Source organism: Oncorhynchus mykiss, chromosome 9 (genome assembly GCF_013265735.2).
Source record: "Oncorhynchus mykiss isolate Arlee chromosome 9, USDA_OmykA_1.1, whole genome shotgun sequence".
NCBI classification, from domain to species: domain Eukaryota; kingdom Metazoa; phylum Chordata; class Actinopteri; order Salmoniformes; family Salmonidae; genus Oncorhynchus; species Oncorhynchus mykiss.
In genome coordinates this window covers 25,815,984-25,833,269 of record NC_048573.1, presented here as the reverse complement: position 1 = coordinate 25,833,269, position 17,286 = coordinate 25,815,984, and the positions used below count along the sequence as shown (strand labels likewise).

General features: G+C 45.3%; 1 protein-coding gene across 2 annotated transcripts in view; it reads right to left on the bottom strand.

Annotated features, from left to right (window-relative positions):
• Nucleotides 1-982: 982 nt before the first annotated feature.
• LOC110531839 (mitogen-activated protein kinase kinase kinase 11) overlaps nucleotides 983-17,286 on the bottom strand; it is a 39,522-nt gene continuing 23,218 nt past the window's right edge. For both annotated transcript variants that reach the window (XM_021615288.2, XM_036987701.1), the window contains exons 5-10: nucleotides 14,759-15,005; nucleotides 11,704-11,820; nucleotides 10,018-10,189; nucleotides 9,781-9,887; nucleotides 8,799-9,521; nucleotides 983-7,388 (exon numbers count right to left, since the gene is read on the bottom strand). In XM_021615288.2, the coding sequence (XP_021470963.2) occupies nucleotides 6,766-7,388; nucleotides 8,799-9,521; nucleotides 9,781-9,887; nucleotides 10,018-10,189; nucleotides 11,704-11,820; nucleotides 14,759-15,005 (1,989 nt within the window). In that variant the 3' untranslated portion in view covers nucleotides 983-6,765. The remainder of the gene's footprint in view (nucleotides 7,389-8,798; nucleotides 9,522-9,780; nucleotides 9,888-10,017; nucleotides 10,190-11,703; nucleotides 11,821-14,758; nucleotides 15,006-17,286) is intronic.

The following is a 17,286-nucleotide window of genomic DNA, read 5'->3' as shown; positions in this document are numbered from 1 at the left end:
TATGGAGTCGGTCCCCCCCTTTGCTGTTATAAACAGACTCCACTCTTCCTGGAAGGCTTTCCGCTAGATGTTGGAATGTTGCTGCAGGGATTTGCTTCCATTCAGCCGTAAGAGCATTAGTGAGATCGTCCACTGATATTGGGCGATTAGGCCTGGCTCATCCCAAAGGCGTTCGATGGGGTTGAGATCAGGGCTCTGTGCAGGCCAGTCAAGTTATTCCACACTGATCTCAACAAACCATTTCTGTATGGACCTCACTTTGTGCACACGGGCATTGTCATGCTGAAACAGGAAAGGGCCTTCCCAAACTGTTCGGCACCCAGCCGAAGTTTGGCATTGCGCATGTTGATTTTAGGCTTGTGCGCAGTGGCTTGGCCACGGAAACCCATTTCATGAAGCTCCTGGTGAGCAGTTCTTGTGCTGAAGTTGCTTCCAGAGGCACGATCTTTACGCGCTACAGCACTCGGCGGTCCTGTTCTGTGAGCTTGTGTTGCCTACCACTTCGAGGTTGAGCCGTTTTTGCTCTTAGACGTTTCCACTTCACAATAACAGCCCTTACAGTTGACCAGGGCAGCTCTAGCAAACTGACTTGTTGGGAAAGGTGGCATCCTATGACAGTGCCACGTTGAAAGTCACTGAATGGCTGTGTGCTCGATTTTATACACCTGTCAGCAACGGGTGCGGCTGAAAAGGCCAAATCCACTAATTTAAAGGGGTGTCCACATGCTTTTGTATATATATATAACTTCCTCGCTGCTTCACCTCATGTCAAATTAAAAGTTCTGCATGAGCGCCATATGTGGGTTAGCAAGCCATGCGCAACACACCATTGCCGTTTTACCCCTTCTCAGCTTGTGGGGGACTTATTTTGACATGAGTTGAGGCAGAAGAACAACACCTTCAAAAAAGTACAAAAATAATGTATTTATTATTGTTGGCTTTTGAATAAAAATAAAAAACGAAAATAACAAACCCACACATGTCAAGGTTGTTATATTTTATTTGGTCTCGTTTTCTTTGAGTTTTTCCTTTATGTATTTCACAGGTTAAACCCAATTAAAATAGTCAAGAACAAAAAAAAACAAGGACACACATTCTCTCACATACACGCCTCTGACGCACAAACAACAAAATAGTTTTTGATTAGGCCCAGCCCAGTGCGAAATTTCACAAACACACAACACAATGAACGACAACATCATCTCAAAGCCTAACGACAAAACAACCTAGCTCATACGAGCAGAAACCAAATCTGGAAGTTGTATTGCAGTATTTGAGGCAACGCAACATTTCATCACATAGCCCACTGTTTCCAAATCCAGGGTTAAGAAACACTGACATAACATACGCTTTTGAAACAAACAAAAAATGATTCAGAAAGGAATGTTGAACAGAACACAAAGCAAATAGATAGTCTAGAAAGACAGGGAGGAGGTCACAAAATGTCCACCGTTGTCAAATCTTGTTTCAGTGAAACTTGAAGACCTCATCTATGTCTAGGTAGATAGCAGTTTTATGCACAGTATGGGTGCTATCGAAGGGATCTCAGTTTGGGATCTTGTTCAATGTCAGGAGGATATCTCTCAACTATATTTTTGATGATCTAACTATAGTATAAAAGTAGTCTTTGATTTTCTGTTACAAAGAAATACTGGGATGCCTAGAGAGATGTGTGTGATACAAAACCATTTTGGTTCAATTTGGAAGCAGGAATGTTAAGATTCGCCCCTGGTGAAGCACCCATACTGTTTTTATCTTAAATACTCCAGTGAAGACCTAAAGTAAAACACAAAAAATACAAATTAAAAACCAGGTCGCCCAAAAAATATGAAGCAATCAAGCATCCTAATGTAGACTCTGTCTCTGGCCCTCTTCAAAATGTTTTCAGTCCAGTGTGTAAAAAAAAGGCCCATTATAAATATATCCTCTCATTTGTCCCCCTATTTAAAACTCCATTGTAAGCTGATGGGAGCCGGTCACAGCAGGAAGGAGTGCTATACAGTACTGTGATTCTCTGAGTGGGAGTCCCACATGTTCTTCCACAAAGTCCCAGGGAATTGCACCGTCCTCTTTTAAAATCGGCTGCTTGTTCTTTGATGAATTTGAATTCAAAACTTTATTGAAGCAGCACCTGAAATAGACCACCCACTACAAATACCCCCAAATACCTTGAATAACAAAGGTTTTTTTCTTTTCTTTTTTCTTACCTAGGTTGTTCCGATAGCAACGTTTAACCTTGTCAGCATGTAATGAGGTCTATTCAAATTCAGCAAAGGGCAAGGAAAAGAGTATTCAGACACTTAATTGATCTGATTCAGTCTAATTAGTGTTGACTGGATAATGTTCTCTTTCCATCAACGTCTTAAAATATTGACAGTTCCATAAGAGAGAGATTCAAATTCTGTGCTCCGTATGCTTTGTGTACAGGGATCGTGTCTTTGGCACAGGGTTGATTCAAAATAAAAGTAGTACTTCAGGTGAAACAATTAGTCGTTTAGACCTTGGAACTAAATAACCACACAGATTGGTCCATGCATCGTTTCCTCACACTTCCATGAACTAAACTGAATTCTGGGTAGCCGCTGTTTCCAAATGTTAGCATTTGGAAACAGTACCAGGGAAATAAAAAGCAAAATATGGATTGCGGTCATACCTTGTCCATAGACTGGTTTCCTTACCCTGTAAGCAGTGTGTCATTTTGTAATATGGGTGAACCATCCCTTTAAGTGTTATCATTTGAACAAGAGGACAACAGATGGTGACCTCGAGTGTTCAGACCGAAACGGATGAGAAATAATGTTTACGCTTAAGAGCTAGCTTCAGAACTAGGCTACACCTGGTATTGGCTTAGACTCAGACAGACACGTAGTTGGCTCCCTAGAGGCCATTGTCTCGCCACAGTTCGTAAAGGTCATCTTTAATCATTTTGTTTGATGACATCATGCAGAACAAAGAGACAGGGGCAGGTGTTGCCTTTTAATGCGGTCCACGAAGAGAAATAATCCCCCCTCTGGTGATAATAGCTGGGTACGAAAGGATGGTAATGGAGTCCTTAATCAGGTTTATTTGAATGAACAGCTGATTCATTCAGTCCAGGTAAGCAGCGAGGACACTGGGTAAATGAGCTGCGCCTGACCCCAAGTCTCCATTAACCATGAAGGAGACAGAGCCGGAAGAAATTGATGTAGTAGACACGATGCGATTTGCTATGGGAAAGTAAAAAGAGTTTCAGTGATTTGGTTTAATGTTAATAACTGACACGCCTCAAAGCTCGACATGAATGGACAAAGTAAGCCTGAATGAAGCCAGTATTTGTAGTTGAGTAGTCGTAACATGGTCTATTGGGTTTACCTTCCTCTCCTCCTCTGCAAAGCTCTGTTTCATTTGGCCTGTCAGCCCGGATGGGGACATTGATTCCTGATGACGGATGAGGCAATGCCTGAAAGGGCAGTGCGTCACAAACAACTCGTCACGAGTATCTTTATTGGAACGCCGCATGTCATCCGCATCAATCTAGGGACGGGCAGCGGAGCGACCCGACAGCGTTCTAGGAATCGAGTCTCCTGTCCAAAAACCTGTCACCACTGTGACCAGGGTTAGAAGACCATGAAGCGAAACAGAGGGGAACAGGCCAAGGACCTGAGGTTTATTTGATTCTATCCAGAGATGAGTGAATCTGAAGTTTTTGTACAACCACAAAAGGTCATTCGCAAGGTCATCGTCTTTGAACGTCAGTTCAGCTTCCTAACAGCTAGTTACTTCAAGAAAATTGTACATTTTCAATCTCACTACAGGATCAGTGTAGTAAGAGCATCCAAAATGAAGGGTTGATTCCACTGTATCGGTTTGTCTGATGGCTTGCCAAAATCAAAACACACTCCTCAAATGGATCACTCTGACTTTTGACCTAAGATGATAAAATATAGTCAAACTGATATAATCTTCACAAGATCGTCACATAAGTGTATAGCGACTCTGCCCTTAGTAGGGCAAACATACCTCACAACAGTTAAGAAGTTAAATTGAGCACATTTTGGGTTCTCTGTATATGACACTATAGCCTTTGAGGACTTTGACGTATCCAACTGACTGACAGCGTGGCATCTAAGGGAAATCAAAGTCTAAAGATAAGACCTTGAAGAACTGAGTCGGATATGAGGGCTAGGGCCTAGACTCTTGACGTGACAGACAGGCAGCAATACTGAAAACTCTTGCTACAATTGCGACCATCAGTTTCGGTTTCATCCTGTCGCTATGGGAATTGCAGGGGCCGGCTGTAACTGCGACACAAAACCACATAATGGCGATGGGAGGATGTAGCGCCTGTCGACTTGTATGACGAGGTTATAGCGCAGGGGTCTTGTGTGGATTAGTATTGTAAGCAATAACACACCTGTCACTGCTTTAGACGACTGGGATGGGATATGGAAAAGCCAGGGGGCCAGAGCCAAGGAGCTCTGTATTCATTTTCTGTTTACTGACAGTTTCTCCGTCCCGAAATGGCACTGTATTCCCTATATAGTGCACTACTTAAGTCCAGAGACCCTATAGGCTGTGGTCCAAAGTGCACTACTTCTTTGATGCACATGCACGACACATCGGTTTAGACCCTTAAGTCAGGGAAATAAAAGGTGTATTTTTGTGTTTTAAAGCCTTAAATCAAAGTGTCACAGGGTTACAAATACACAAACCAACCTGTAAAGGGACGTTTTGAAATGCCAATATGTAATACTATGATGAATGTGAACACAATTATTGTTTGCAGATGCTTTTATAATCCAAAATGTGTCATATTCTTGCCCATTTCCTTGTCCTTTGGCGATCACTACATCACTACTGAGAGTTGCATTGGACTGTCTATATAGGCTCAGTGTCAGTTTACCTCAATGCCGATATCTGTTAACCTCAGTTTAACCACAAATGAAATGCCATAGTGCATGTAACCTCTCCTGGAGTAAATGCTCACATTCTGTTCATGATCTGACATGTAATAGTGAGGAAGAAATGTGGGATGACATACTGTAGTCTTAAACCAAATAGGCCTCTCAAACAAATCTCAGTAAGAATGACCATCTGGATTAAACGTGATAGGTCTCTAAGTAGTTATGTGCAATAAGGGGAGAGGTAGAGAGGGGAGGCACCTTATCGGTTGAGACTCAGTCCAGTCAGTAGTCTGTTAGCCAATGGCACGAGTCAATAACAGACCCAACCTCTTTGGCTCAAGAGAAGAGCAGTTAGCCTGACCTGAGAACAAGTGGGATATGAATGATAGTCAAGAACAACTCCTGGCCTTGACTATGTGACCTGACCCGGAAGTAAGAACTCTGGGCCCCCGGTCAGGTCACATGATCAGGAAATTATGTGCCATCACATTGAAGGGGCCTCCTGCCATGGAATCCACTAAAACACACAGTGCCACTTAAATCCCATTTCAGATCCTGACTCATTAAATACAAACTTTATGTTGGAGGAAAGTAATTAATTAGGCATATCTCCATATTCATTAAATTAACCCTGTCTTTATCGCAACCCTAATTAAATATTATCACCCGGTTCGTCAGCACAGTTATTAAGACTAATCACAAATCTTGCCACGCGGGTCGATTCTCTTCCCCTAGAATGGAACAGCCAATGTATTCCAATGACATGGCTTTTGTGTGTGTGTGTGTGTGTGTGGGGGGTCTCAACTAAAAATTTTTGCGAGCCATTATACTGTAGCGTACCTCCTAACATGCCAATTGGTCACTTCCTGGATTTAATCCAATCAGATTTACCGGACAGAACCAATCCTGGTACATTATACTGGAAAAATGTGAGGGGCTAGGGTTATGGGTCATACCACTCTGCTATACTGTAGGGAGGGACATGTATAAAAATGTGGGCCGAGGCACTCGTCTCCTGATGCTTTGTCACCTGCTAAACAAATCAGTCGCATTCTGGGATTGTCGTCAGAATGTTATCTGCTTCCTAGTGGAATGCCTGGGCTCTGGGTTTCTTTTGCTTTATGCAGAAAAGTTTAAAAGGAATTTATGGCGCCTCTGTAGCTATTCTTGAAGTGCTCTCTCACGTTGACCCACCTACAGTCTATTGCAAAGAGAGTCAAATGCTTGAGAGACAACTCTGCTTATAGAGGGTAAGACTTTCATCATCACGTCAGCTCCCAGTCCATTGCACATTTAAGCCAAATCATCGAAAATAGGTCCTGAAAGTAGGTACACCACTCAAGACAAGGATGCTTTCAGAGCTAGGGAGGATACAGAAAGATAAAGCGAGCCACTGTTTCCAGACACTTCAAAAGTAGTGAGAGAAATGAGTGGGGGAGATGGGGAGGTGTCTGATTGAGTCTGGAGATGCTCACTGATCTGACTCTCCAGAGAGAATGAGAGAGAGGGAGCAAGAGAGAGGGAACGAGAGAAAAGAGAGGAGAGTAGAGAGAGAGGAATCCTTTGTTTGGAATAAAAGGCGTTGGTTCTTGTGCACAGGGCTCCCACTTCAACAATCCATTGTCACTGGGCTAGATGGCTAGCAGGATTAGCTTCCTGGTTGGTTTCTAAGGCAACATGGAGGACAAGTCAAAACCACTCCAGGGGAAATGTGCATTTTTGTTTTGAAAAGGACTCATTCCTAACACAGTATATACATAGCCTGTGGTCCATCCATTTAGGGTGCGGGGGGGGGTTCCTAAAAAAAAAAGAATGTCTAAAAACTCTTGTGATAAAGTCAAGCTCCGGCTCTCGGGGGGGGGGGGGGGGTTGGGGGTTTAGTTTAGAAGCGATCGTCTCGGAGTTGCGTAGGGGACTTGAAGGGCTTGAGTCCTAGAGTCTTCCTGGGTCGCGTCTTCTCTTTGGTGACATCCAGGGGCTTGACCCCGACCCCGCACGCAGCAGCCCAGCCCAGGTCGATGAGCGGTGAGTCAGCCGGGTTCAGGGGTGCCACCCGGAATGTGGGCAGGGTCGGGGACCCGTTGGTGGAGCAAGGCGCTGAGCGGGAGGTAGGAAACGGCGCAGAGAAGGGGTCAAAGGGCAACGGTGCGTCGCGCGTGATGCCTGACGATGGGTAGGCCCTCAGGGAGAACGGGTCACAGTCCGGGGAGGGGAAGGGGTCACAGTTCGTGAAGGGGTTATTTGGCGAAGGCTGGTACCCCAGCAGGTGGCAGTCTGACCGCCGGGGCCCCTGGACAACACCATACCCCCCGCCCCCGGCTGAGACGAAGCTCCACGGGTCAATGCGGGGTCGGATAGGGGAGGGGCGCGGGCGCGGGACGACGTTGACCTCCAGGCGACGTGTTTTAGGGCTCCAGAGGCGAGGGTCAGGGAACAGGGAGAAGGGGACTGCAGAGGGCTTGTCTTCTGACTCCAGACTGTCCTGGCAAAGGGGGAGGTCTAAAACTGAGAGAGATGACACAGAGATTATACATATGTATATATCGTTTCACTAAAACGCATCAAATAAGTGTACAGACATTCTGTTCTTAGTCTAACATTGCAGACTGACAAAAGCCCCACTTTGTTTTTCTAATTGAACCATTATTTAACTAGGCAAGTCAGTTAACAACAAATTCTTATTTACAATGACGGCCTACCGCGGCCAAACCCTGACGACGCTGGGCCAATTGTGCGCCGCTCTATGGGACTTCCAAACACGGCCAGTTGTGATACAGCCTGGAATCGAACAAGGATCTGTAGTGACGCCTCCAGCACTTGAGATGCAGGGCCTTAAGACTGCCGTGCCACTCGGGAGCCCCGCGATGGAGAGTAGATCCTAACGGGGCATTGGAGAAGCACTGAAGCGAGACGAGCTCACGTGCAGACGATAGGGTTGAAAAGGTGTGGGTGTGTGTGTGTTCGATCTGAGACAGCTCTCTGGAGGTGCTAAGGAGTTCAGCTGACACGGAACCACAATCAAGAACTCCACGATCAGAGAACCGACCAAACATCCCTTTTCAGTCAACAAAAACAAATCCTCTGTCGTTAGCTCTCCAAGGCCGCCTCCGAAATGGCACCCTATTGACTTTGGGCCCTGGTCTAAAGTAGTGCACTATATAGGGAATAGGGTGCCATTTGGAACTTCCCCTAAAAAAACACCCAAAAGTATAGAAACACAATCACTCAGGCATATTGAGTGGACCCATGAGATTGCAGTCAATTTGCTGCAGTCAGAGTTTTTTTCCTCACCAGTTCCAGTAATTTATTTTCTATGCTGCCAACAACTTTACAACAACCTGTGTGTTTTCTAAGTCAATATCAGAACAAACATATTGGGGCACAGGGTAACAGATTTGCTACTTGTTTTATGTACTTTTCGCCGCCGCGTGCATGTCAAGAGTTGACGAGTTGTTTGATTCTAGCTCTAAGATGAAAGTTATTAGCAGCATTACAAGCAGACGCAGGCTTGATGATCAGCTCGAGGCAGATCCAAGACGGCATCCTTAGAGAGAACACTGTTGCGACTAGATATGAAGTTAGCATATCAAAATGGCACCGGAGGGCAACGCTTTAAAACACCCCTTAGATTCGCTGTGAGAATCTATTACGTTTGCAGTGCTCCTGTTCCACCATCGTTAAATGACGGACTGGAAAAGTACCGGTCAGAACGGAGCTGCGCTGTGCTTACGTACATGTAAGCATATGGATAAGATGTTAGTTTTTGCTCTGTAATGATGAAATAAAAAAAATCCCCTGTCTGGAGGGGGAAGGGAAATGGGGTGAGGGAGTTTGTGTGTGTGTGTTTCTGTGCTTGCGTCAATGTGTTGCTCGCATTGCATGCGTTTGTATTTGTGCGTGTGTGTTTACCCTCACCTAGTTGAGAGGCTGAGAGCAGGCTTTGGCTGGACCTCCTCCTCCTGTCTGCCCCGTGGCCCCAGGCGTCACAGACAGGCGCCCCGTTGGTGTGGTGGGGGGAAGGGGCCCACTCCGCTGGGCTAGCCTGACCCAGGACCTGGCTCTGCTGCTGGGGACTCCGGGCATGCCTGTGGCAGACCCACTCTCCTGGGCTGGCCTGTTCCTGGGTCTGGTGATGGAGGCTCCGGGGGGCCTGGGGGCTCTGGGGTGTCTGGAGGGCCTGGGCATGCCTGTGGCAGGCCCTTTCCCGGGGGTTAGGGGGAGGCGGCGTGAGGTGCAGGGGCTTCACCTCAGGGGCGTGCAGGGCGCAGGGGAAGTCAAAGAGGGGCCGGGGTAGGGGCTCCGAGCTGGAGAAGGTTATAAGGTCATCCACCACAGGGGGGTCCGAGGAGGGGACTTTGGGGGCCGTGATGTTGACCTCCTGTGGGGGGTGGTGGTGGGGGTTAGTCCGGGGGGGCACCCTGGGGGGGATGTGTGGCACATCCAAGTGTCGTCCCAGGGCCACAGAGGCCAGGAGAGAGCCTCCTCCCAGTAGGGCCCGGTGGGTGCTCCTCAGCAGGCCTCCCAGGGAGCGGTGCTCGGGCCTTGGGGAACCGGCCGGGGAACTCCCCTCCAGCCCCTCCTCACTGCCCGAATCCCCATAAGATAGAGAAGACCTGGGGGGCTCCTTCACTGAGGAGCCTGGGGAGATGGAGAGGGAGAGCGAGAAAAAGGTAGAGAGAGGGAGATGGAGAGATGGAGGGAGGGAGAGAGCGCGTGAGAGAGATTGAGAGCGATAGGGAAAGAGATGGTGGTAGCGAGAGGGAGAAAGCGAGCGAGGTAGGTCGGTCAGCTCATGAATACAGAATACTAATTTAGAATTTACAATCAGCTGTGACCCACTTAGTTAGGCTAGAGGTGGTGTGTGTGCATGTGAATATGGTAGTGATGAAGAGCATACCGTTTTGGGCAGGCTGTGGCGTGGAGGGTCTGTACTCCTCAAAGTCATCCTTGGAGTCTCCGTTCTCATTGCTGTCCATATCCAGGAGTTTGGCTCTCATTGAAAGACTGGAACACACACACAATGACTTCAAAACACACTCGTTCTGCTTTAGCTAATACGGTAAAAAAAAATACACATCCATTTATGGCCCTGTGTATGGAGGGGTGTGAGGGAGAGGTGAGAGGGTTACACTACCTGCTCTCCTGGGGGCTTAAGCGAAGGACTTTGGGGCTCTTGGGGCTCTTTGGGCTCTGGGGCCTCCAGTGAGGGCCCAGCCGGTCCCCATTAGCCTGCTTGTTGTGTGGAGGGCCCTCCAGGGGCCACATAGAGCTCAGACCAAATGCCCTGTTGTTCTCACTGGGGCTCACTGGAGAGGAGGAGAGAGAGAGAAAGCATTCATAAAATAAAAACACTTACATGAACACACACAATACATTTCATTTCAAGACCACCTCTGGTACAAACACACATAGGTTGGTGACACACAACAATCAAACAGAGTGGAACAACTGGGTCGTATACAACACATTGCTTTCTCTAGCTGGGATACATGTGTGCCACCGTGCACCAGAACAGGTGATGTGCTCCGGGCTCAAGCTAAGATTTCACATGTCACTGGAACAGTGGAGGCAAGTACACAGGGGGAGAAACATAGAATGGGGGGGAACAAAGAGAGCAAAAACAGAAGTAAGACTCCACCTGGTGCTGACACAGTTACAGCAGACTTTCTAACCCCCTTTGGGGCTAGCGACGCTAACTCTGTTTGAACGTTACGCTAATGTTACACAAACACTGCATGATTCTCAACAGCTCTCGCAGCGTCGTCACACAGCAGCCATGCCATCCCAGAGGGGTTTTCCGACTCGAAGACGCAAAGTGCTATCAAGTTCGTGTCAGGCACGACATGTCAGAAATCTCTGCGGAACAATGCTGTGGGAAGACGCTAGCAAGATGCTAAAGCGCTAACACATTTCCACCCATACGGCCCCTGGATTCAATGAGCCATCGTCTGCTTTGACATTGCTAGCACAGATGTTCGCTAAATAAGGAAATAGATTTCAAATGACAGCCGCACTCGCAAGCCGTGAAAATTACCATTAAGCAGACACGTTACTACCGAGCCATGAACTCAACCCACTTTTTAATGCATAAATGAATCAAACAGATGGTTTTTGAAACTGCTAAACCAATCAAATAATTCATATAAATTAAATTGTGCTCTTAAACTCAACCGCAGCGGTTAGGCCTATTTTATGGGGAATTTTGGGAAAACCCCTTTCAGTCTGTTGCGACGCAGCACATTCCTGTAGACATGTGTGATCTATGGGGAGAATTCCCCCACTAAGGGGAAAACAGTCATTCGCATGTGTCTTTAGCGCCGACTCCAGAACAGTGCTCTTACTCAAATGCGACACAGCCTCACTCAGGCCAATTCATTCTGGCTGGTTTCCAATTCAGTAAAAAGGCATTGAATGTGGAACAGGACATGCATGTAAAAATGCTGACATTAAAACACATGGAGGAAGGACTCCCCTATCTGGTAGAAAGAGGACATTGCAGACATAGAACTTGAAGGCTAAAGCAAATACACTGCTGATCCCTTATTAAAACAAAGTCAGATAATATTTGGACTGGGACCGCCATTGTCCCAGTCGAGAAAGAAGGAGAGAGAGAGAGAAGGAGAGAGAGAGAGAGAAGGAGAGAGAGAGGGGGGGAGAGAGAGAGAGAAGGGGAGAGAGAATGTAAAGGGCTGAGTGAAGTGAGCAAGGATGGGGTGTGTGTAAACAGACAATGTCTAGTGTGCTAATGTGTGAACTGAGAGGGTGTGTGTGTGTGTGGTGGGGAGAGAGAGAGAGAGAGAGAGAGAGAGACCACGCTCACGTTGGATTGCTCGGAAGCGTGGGCCGAAGGAGGGAGAGGTGCCGGAGCCCAGATCGGGAGAGTTGCGTCTCTTCTCCAGCCCTGGAGACGCCTGCACTGTGATCTTATGGATGAAGTCTGGAAGAGACATACTCCAGATGTGAGAACAGGCCACACACACAGAAACAATCAAATCACAATCCTGGGTCCTGTTCAGTAGAGAGAAAACGTTTTGAAAATGGAGTAAACGGGGATGTAGTATCGGATCTTGTGCAACAATAAGAACAGAGATTTATTTTACCGCTGTAAAGCCTTTTGCTATGGTGTGCCCTACTGAACTCGACTCAGAATCGAACAGGCAAGGAACTAACATGTGCTTGTCTTTGGCAAAATTGTTTTTCTAGTTCCTCCTTGAAAATAATTTATGTGGTGGAGTGGGTGTCTGAATTTCTTTTTCATGTAATGCCATGAGAATACGGTCATTTGCGAGGCCAAGCTAAACAAAAACACTAGACGCCTGAAGGATGTCTGTCCTGGCTTTGCGTAGCAGGATAATGTATCTTTGTGGGTGTGGAGGTTGAAATGCGATAGAGCAAGAGAGAGAAGGGCCAGCCAGGGGTGACAGGAAGCCCAGAGGCGTGGTTGAGTTGGCCCCATGTCCCTCTCATCAACCCCCCATCAAATCACTACCCTGCTGCTGGGAAAGACCACAGCCTCCAAAACACACCTCACACAGACATATGCCACACACTCGTATGCATAAACAAGTGCGCGCACACAGACTGAACATGCATACACGGAGTTTACCCATACACAGACAGTACTCACGCGCGCGGTAAGAGAGGGAGCGTATCTGTATGAGAAACGCTGAGTGTGCCCGAATGAGGGCAGACGGCCTAGGAACAGGCTGTCATTGAAAATAAGAATTTGCTCTTAACTGACTTAGTTAAATAAAGGTCAAATAAAATAAAATGACGCATGACGACTGCGCAGCATGAGAGAGAGTGGGTGGGTTTGCTTCTATGGTGAGTTTCAATGGGAGTAGTCTACAGGAGAAAGGGACCCTATAGTAGATTATGGCCTTACTAAAACGACACACTGTGTACTTCTAGTTCTACCTACTATTTTAGAATGTACTGTTTAGTGAAAACCTATGCAGTTAGCAACACATATCAATGGGTTTTTGGACGGCTATTGTAAGTAGAGGTCGACCGATTATTATTTTTCAACGCCGATACCAATACCGATTATTGGAGGACCCCAAAAAAGCCGATACCGATTAATCAACCAATTCTTTAAATGTATTTGTAATAATGAAAATTCCAACAATACTGAATGAACACTTATTTTAACTTACTATAATACAGCAATAAAATCAATTTAGCCTCAAATAAATAATGAAACATGTTCAATTTGGTTTAAATAATGCAAAAACAAAGTGTTGGAGAAGAAAGTAAAAGTGCAATATGTGCCATGTAAGAAAGCTAAATATTAAGTTCCTTGCTCAGGACATGAGAACATATGAAAGCTGGTGGTTCCTTTTAACATGAGTCTTTAATATTCCCAGGTAAGAAGATTTAGGTTGTAGTTATTATAGGAATTATAGGACTATTTCTCTCTATACCATTTGTATTTCATATACCTTTGACTATTGGATGTTCTTATAGGCACTTTAGTACTGCCAGTGTAACAGTATAGCTCCCATCCCTCTTCTCGCTCCTCCCTGGGCTCGAACCAGGAACACATTGACAACAGCCACCCTCAAAGCAGCGTTACCCATGCAGAGCAAGGGGAACAACTACTCCAATTCTCAGAGTGAGTGATGTTTGAAACGCTATTAGCGCGCACCCCGCTAACTAGCTAGACATTTCACATCGTTACACCAGCCTAATCTCGGGAGTTGATAGGCTTGAATTCATAAACAGCAGAGCTGCTGGCAAAACGCACAAAAGTGCTGTTTGAATGAATGCTTATGAGCCTGCCTACCATCGCTCAGTCAGACTGCTCTATCAAATCATAGACTTAATTATAACATAATAACACACAGAAATACGAGCCTTAGGTCATTAATATGGTCGAATCCGGAAACTATCATCTTGAAAACAAAACATTTATTCTTTTACGGAACCGTTCCATATTTGATCTAACGGGTGGCTGAGCCGGGTGGCCCAAACTGTTGCATATACCCTGACTGAACGCAAGAGAAGTGACACAATTTCACCTGGTTAATATTGCCTGCTAACCTGGATTTCTTTTAGCTAAATATGCAGGTTTAAAAATATTATACTTCTGTGTATTGATTTTAAGAAAGGCATTGATGTTTATGGTTAGGTACACGTTGGAGCAACGACAGTCCTTTTTCGCAAATGCGCACTGCATCGTTTATATGCAACGCAGGACACGCTAGATAAACTAGTAATATCATCAACCATGTGTAGTTATAACTAGTGATTATGATTGATTAAGTTTAATGCTAGCTAGCAACTTACCTTGGCTTCTTACTGCATTCACGTAACAGGCAGGCTCCTCGTGAGGCAGGTGGTTATAGATTCAATCTTGCAACCTTGCGGTTAACTGACAAGGTCAAAATCTGTTGTTCTGCCCCTGAACAAGGCAGTTAACCCACCGTTCCTAGGCCGTCATTGAAAATAAGAATGTGTTCTTAACTGACTTGCCGAGTTAAATAAAGATTAAATAAAGGTGTTAAATTTAAAAAAATTGACAAAATCGGCGTCCAAAATTACTGATTTCCGATTGTTATGAAAACTTGAAATCTGCCCTAATTAAATCGGCCATTCCGATTAATCGGTCGACCTCTAATTGTAAGATATGATGGTACAGTACGTGATACTTCCGCACACTCGGTAGTGAAGTGGTGAATTAGTGTGAGGTGAGCTGAGGTGAACGAAGTACGATGATAAGTACCGTAGCTGCTTTCTCGGCCAGGTCTCAATGGAGTTCAAAATGGCGACTGATTGACTGATTCCTACTCTGCCAACCTGGCTCACAGACTATCCAACCAACTGACCAATATTTCCTATTTCAAGACACCCCCAGCAAGTTACACCCCCCTCACCTTGGGGCATGCTGATCTTCTCTCCGTTCTTGCTGCCCTTCAACTTGTGCTTCTTGAAGGTTCCCTTCCTCTTCTTGACGTTGGGCTTCTCCTGGTTGTTCATGTGCAGGATGAGGAGACTGAGCTCCCTCTCGAACACATCCTGCTCCCACTGGGCCAGCTGCTGCTCCCTCTGCCTGAGGAACTCCTCGTGGGACTTCTGCTCCACCGCCGCGCGCTTCAGCTCCTCCTCGCGACAACGCAGCTCCTGGAGACGGGGGAGATCTCGGTTGTAGTTACTGCTGTTATTGCGGTGTTAGCGTTTATAGCAAACACGTAAAACACACACAAAACAAGTTGTGTTTATTAACACACACGCATACATAGGGCCTTCAGAAAGTTCATACCCCTTGACATTTTGTTGCGTTACAGCCTGAATTCAAAATGGATTCAATATAATTCTCACCCATCTACACACAATAACCCATAATGACGAAGTGAAAACATGTTCTTAGAAATGATTGCAAATTTACTGAAAATTAAATACAGAAGTATCTGTATTCCCACCCGAGTAAATGCCGTAGATTTCAAGCTGATTTAAGTCAAAACTGTATAACTAGGCCACTTAGGAACATTCAATGTTGTCTTGGTAAGCAACTACAGTGTAGATTTGGCCTTCTGTTTAAGGTTGCTGTCCTGTTTAAAAAGGTGAATTCCTCTCCCAGTGTCTGTTGAAAAGCAGACAACCAGGTATTCCTATAAGATTTTGCCTTTACTTATAGCAGTATTTTGTTTATTCTTACCCCGAAAAACTCCCTTGCTCTTGCCGATGACAAGCATACCCATAACATGATGCAGCCACCCACCATGCTTGAAAATAAGACGAGTTGTACTCAGTGATGTGTTAGATTTGCATAACCCAAACATAACGCTTTGTATTCAGGACAAAAAGTACATTTCTTTGCCGATTAGTTGGCAAAGAACAAGTGCCTTGTTGGGAACAGGATGCACGTTTTGGAATATTTGTATTCTGTACAGGCTTCTTTTCAATCTGTCATGTAGGTTAGTATTGTGAAGTAACTTCATTAATGTTGATCCATCCTCAGTTCTCATATCACAACCTTTAAACTCTAACTGTTTTATTAAAATCGCCATTGGCCTCATGGTAAAATCCCTGAGCAGTTTCCTCCCTCTCCAGCAACTGAGTTAGGAAGGAGAAGGACACCCGTATCTTTGTAGTGACTGGGTGTATTGATACACCATCTAAAAGTCTAAATAATAACTTCACCATGATCAAAAGGGATATTTTTTCTTTTTTTACCCATCTACCAAAATCGGTGCCCTTCTTTGTGAGGCATTGAAAAACCTCCCTGGTCTTTGCGGTTGAATCTGTGGTTGTGGTTGAACCTTACAGATAATGTGTAGGCTACAGAGTTAAGGTTGTCATTCAAAAATCACGCTAACCACTATTATTGAACACAGAAGGAGTCCATGCAACTTTTTGAGATTTCTTAAGCACATACAGTGCCTTGCGAAAGTATTCGGCCCCCTTGAACTTTGCGACCAATTGCCACATTTCAGGCTTCAAACATAAAGATATAAAACTGTATTTTTTTGTGAAGAATCAACAACAAGTGGGACACAATCATGAAGTGGAACGACATTTATTGGATATTTCAAACTTTTTTAACATTTCAAAAACTGAAAAATTGGGCGTGCAAAATTATTCAGCCCCCTTAAGTTAATACTTTGTAGCGCCACCTTTTGCTGCGATTACAGCTGTAAGTCGCTTGGGGTATGTCTCTATCAGTTTTGCACATCAAGAGACTGAATTTTTTCCCATTCCTCCTTGCAAAACAGCTCGAGCTCAGTGAGGTTGGATGGAGAGCATTTGTGAACAGCAGTTTTCAGTTCTTTCCACAGATTCTCGATTGGATTCAGGTCTGGACTTTGACTTGGCCATTCTAACACCTGGATATGTTTATTTTTGAACCATTCCATAGTAGATTTTGCTTTATGTTTTGGATCATTGTCTTGTTGGAAGACAAATCTCCATCCCAGTCTCAGGTCTTTTGCAGACTCCATCAGATTTTCTTCCAGAATGGTCCTGTATTTGGCTCCATCCATCTTCCCATCAATTTTAACCATCTTCCCTGTCCCTGCTGAAGAAAAGCAGGCCCAAACCATGATGCTGCCACCACCATGTTTGACAGTGGGGATGGTGTGTTCAGCTGTGTTGCTTTTACGCCAAACATAACGTTTTGCATTGTTGCCAAAAAGTTCAATTTTGGTTTCATCTGACCAGAGCACCTTCTTCCACATGTTTGGTGTGTCTCCCAGGTGGCTTGTGGCAAACTTTAAACGACACTTTTTATGGATATCTTTAAGAAATGGCTTTCTTCTTGCCACTCTTCCATAAAGGCCAGATTTGTGCAATATACGACTGATTGTTGTCCTATGGACAGAGTCTCCCACCTCAGCTGTAGATCTCTGCAGTTCATCCAGAGTGATCATGGGCCTCTTGGCTGCATCTCTGATCAGTCTTCTCC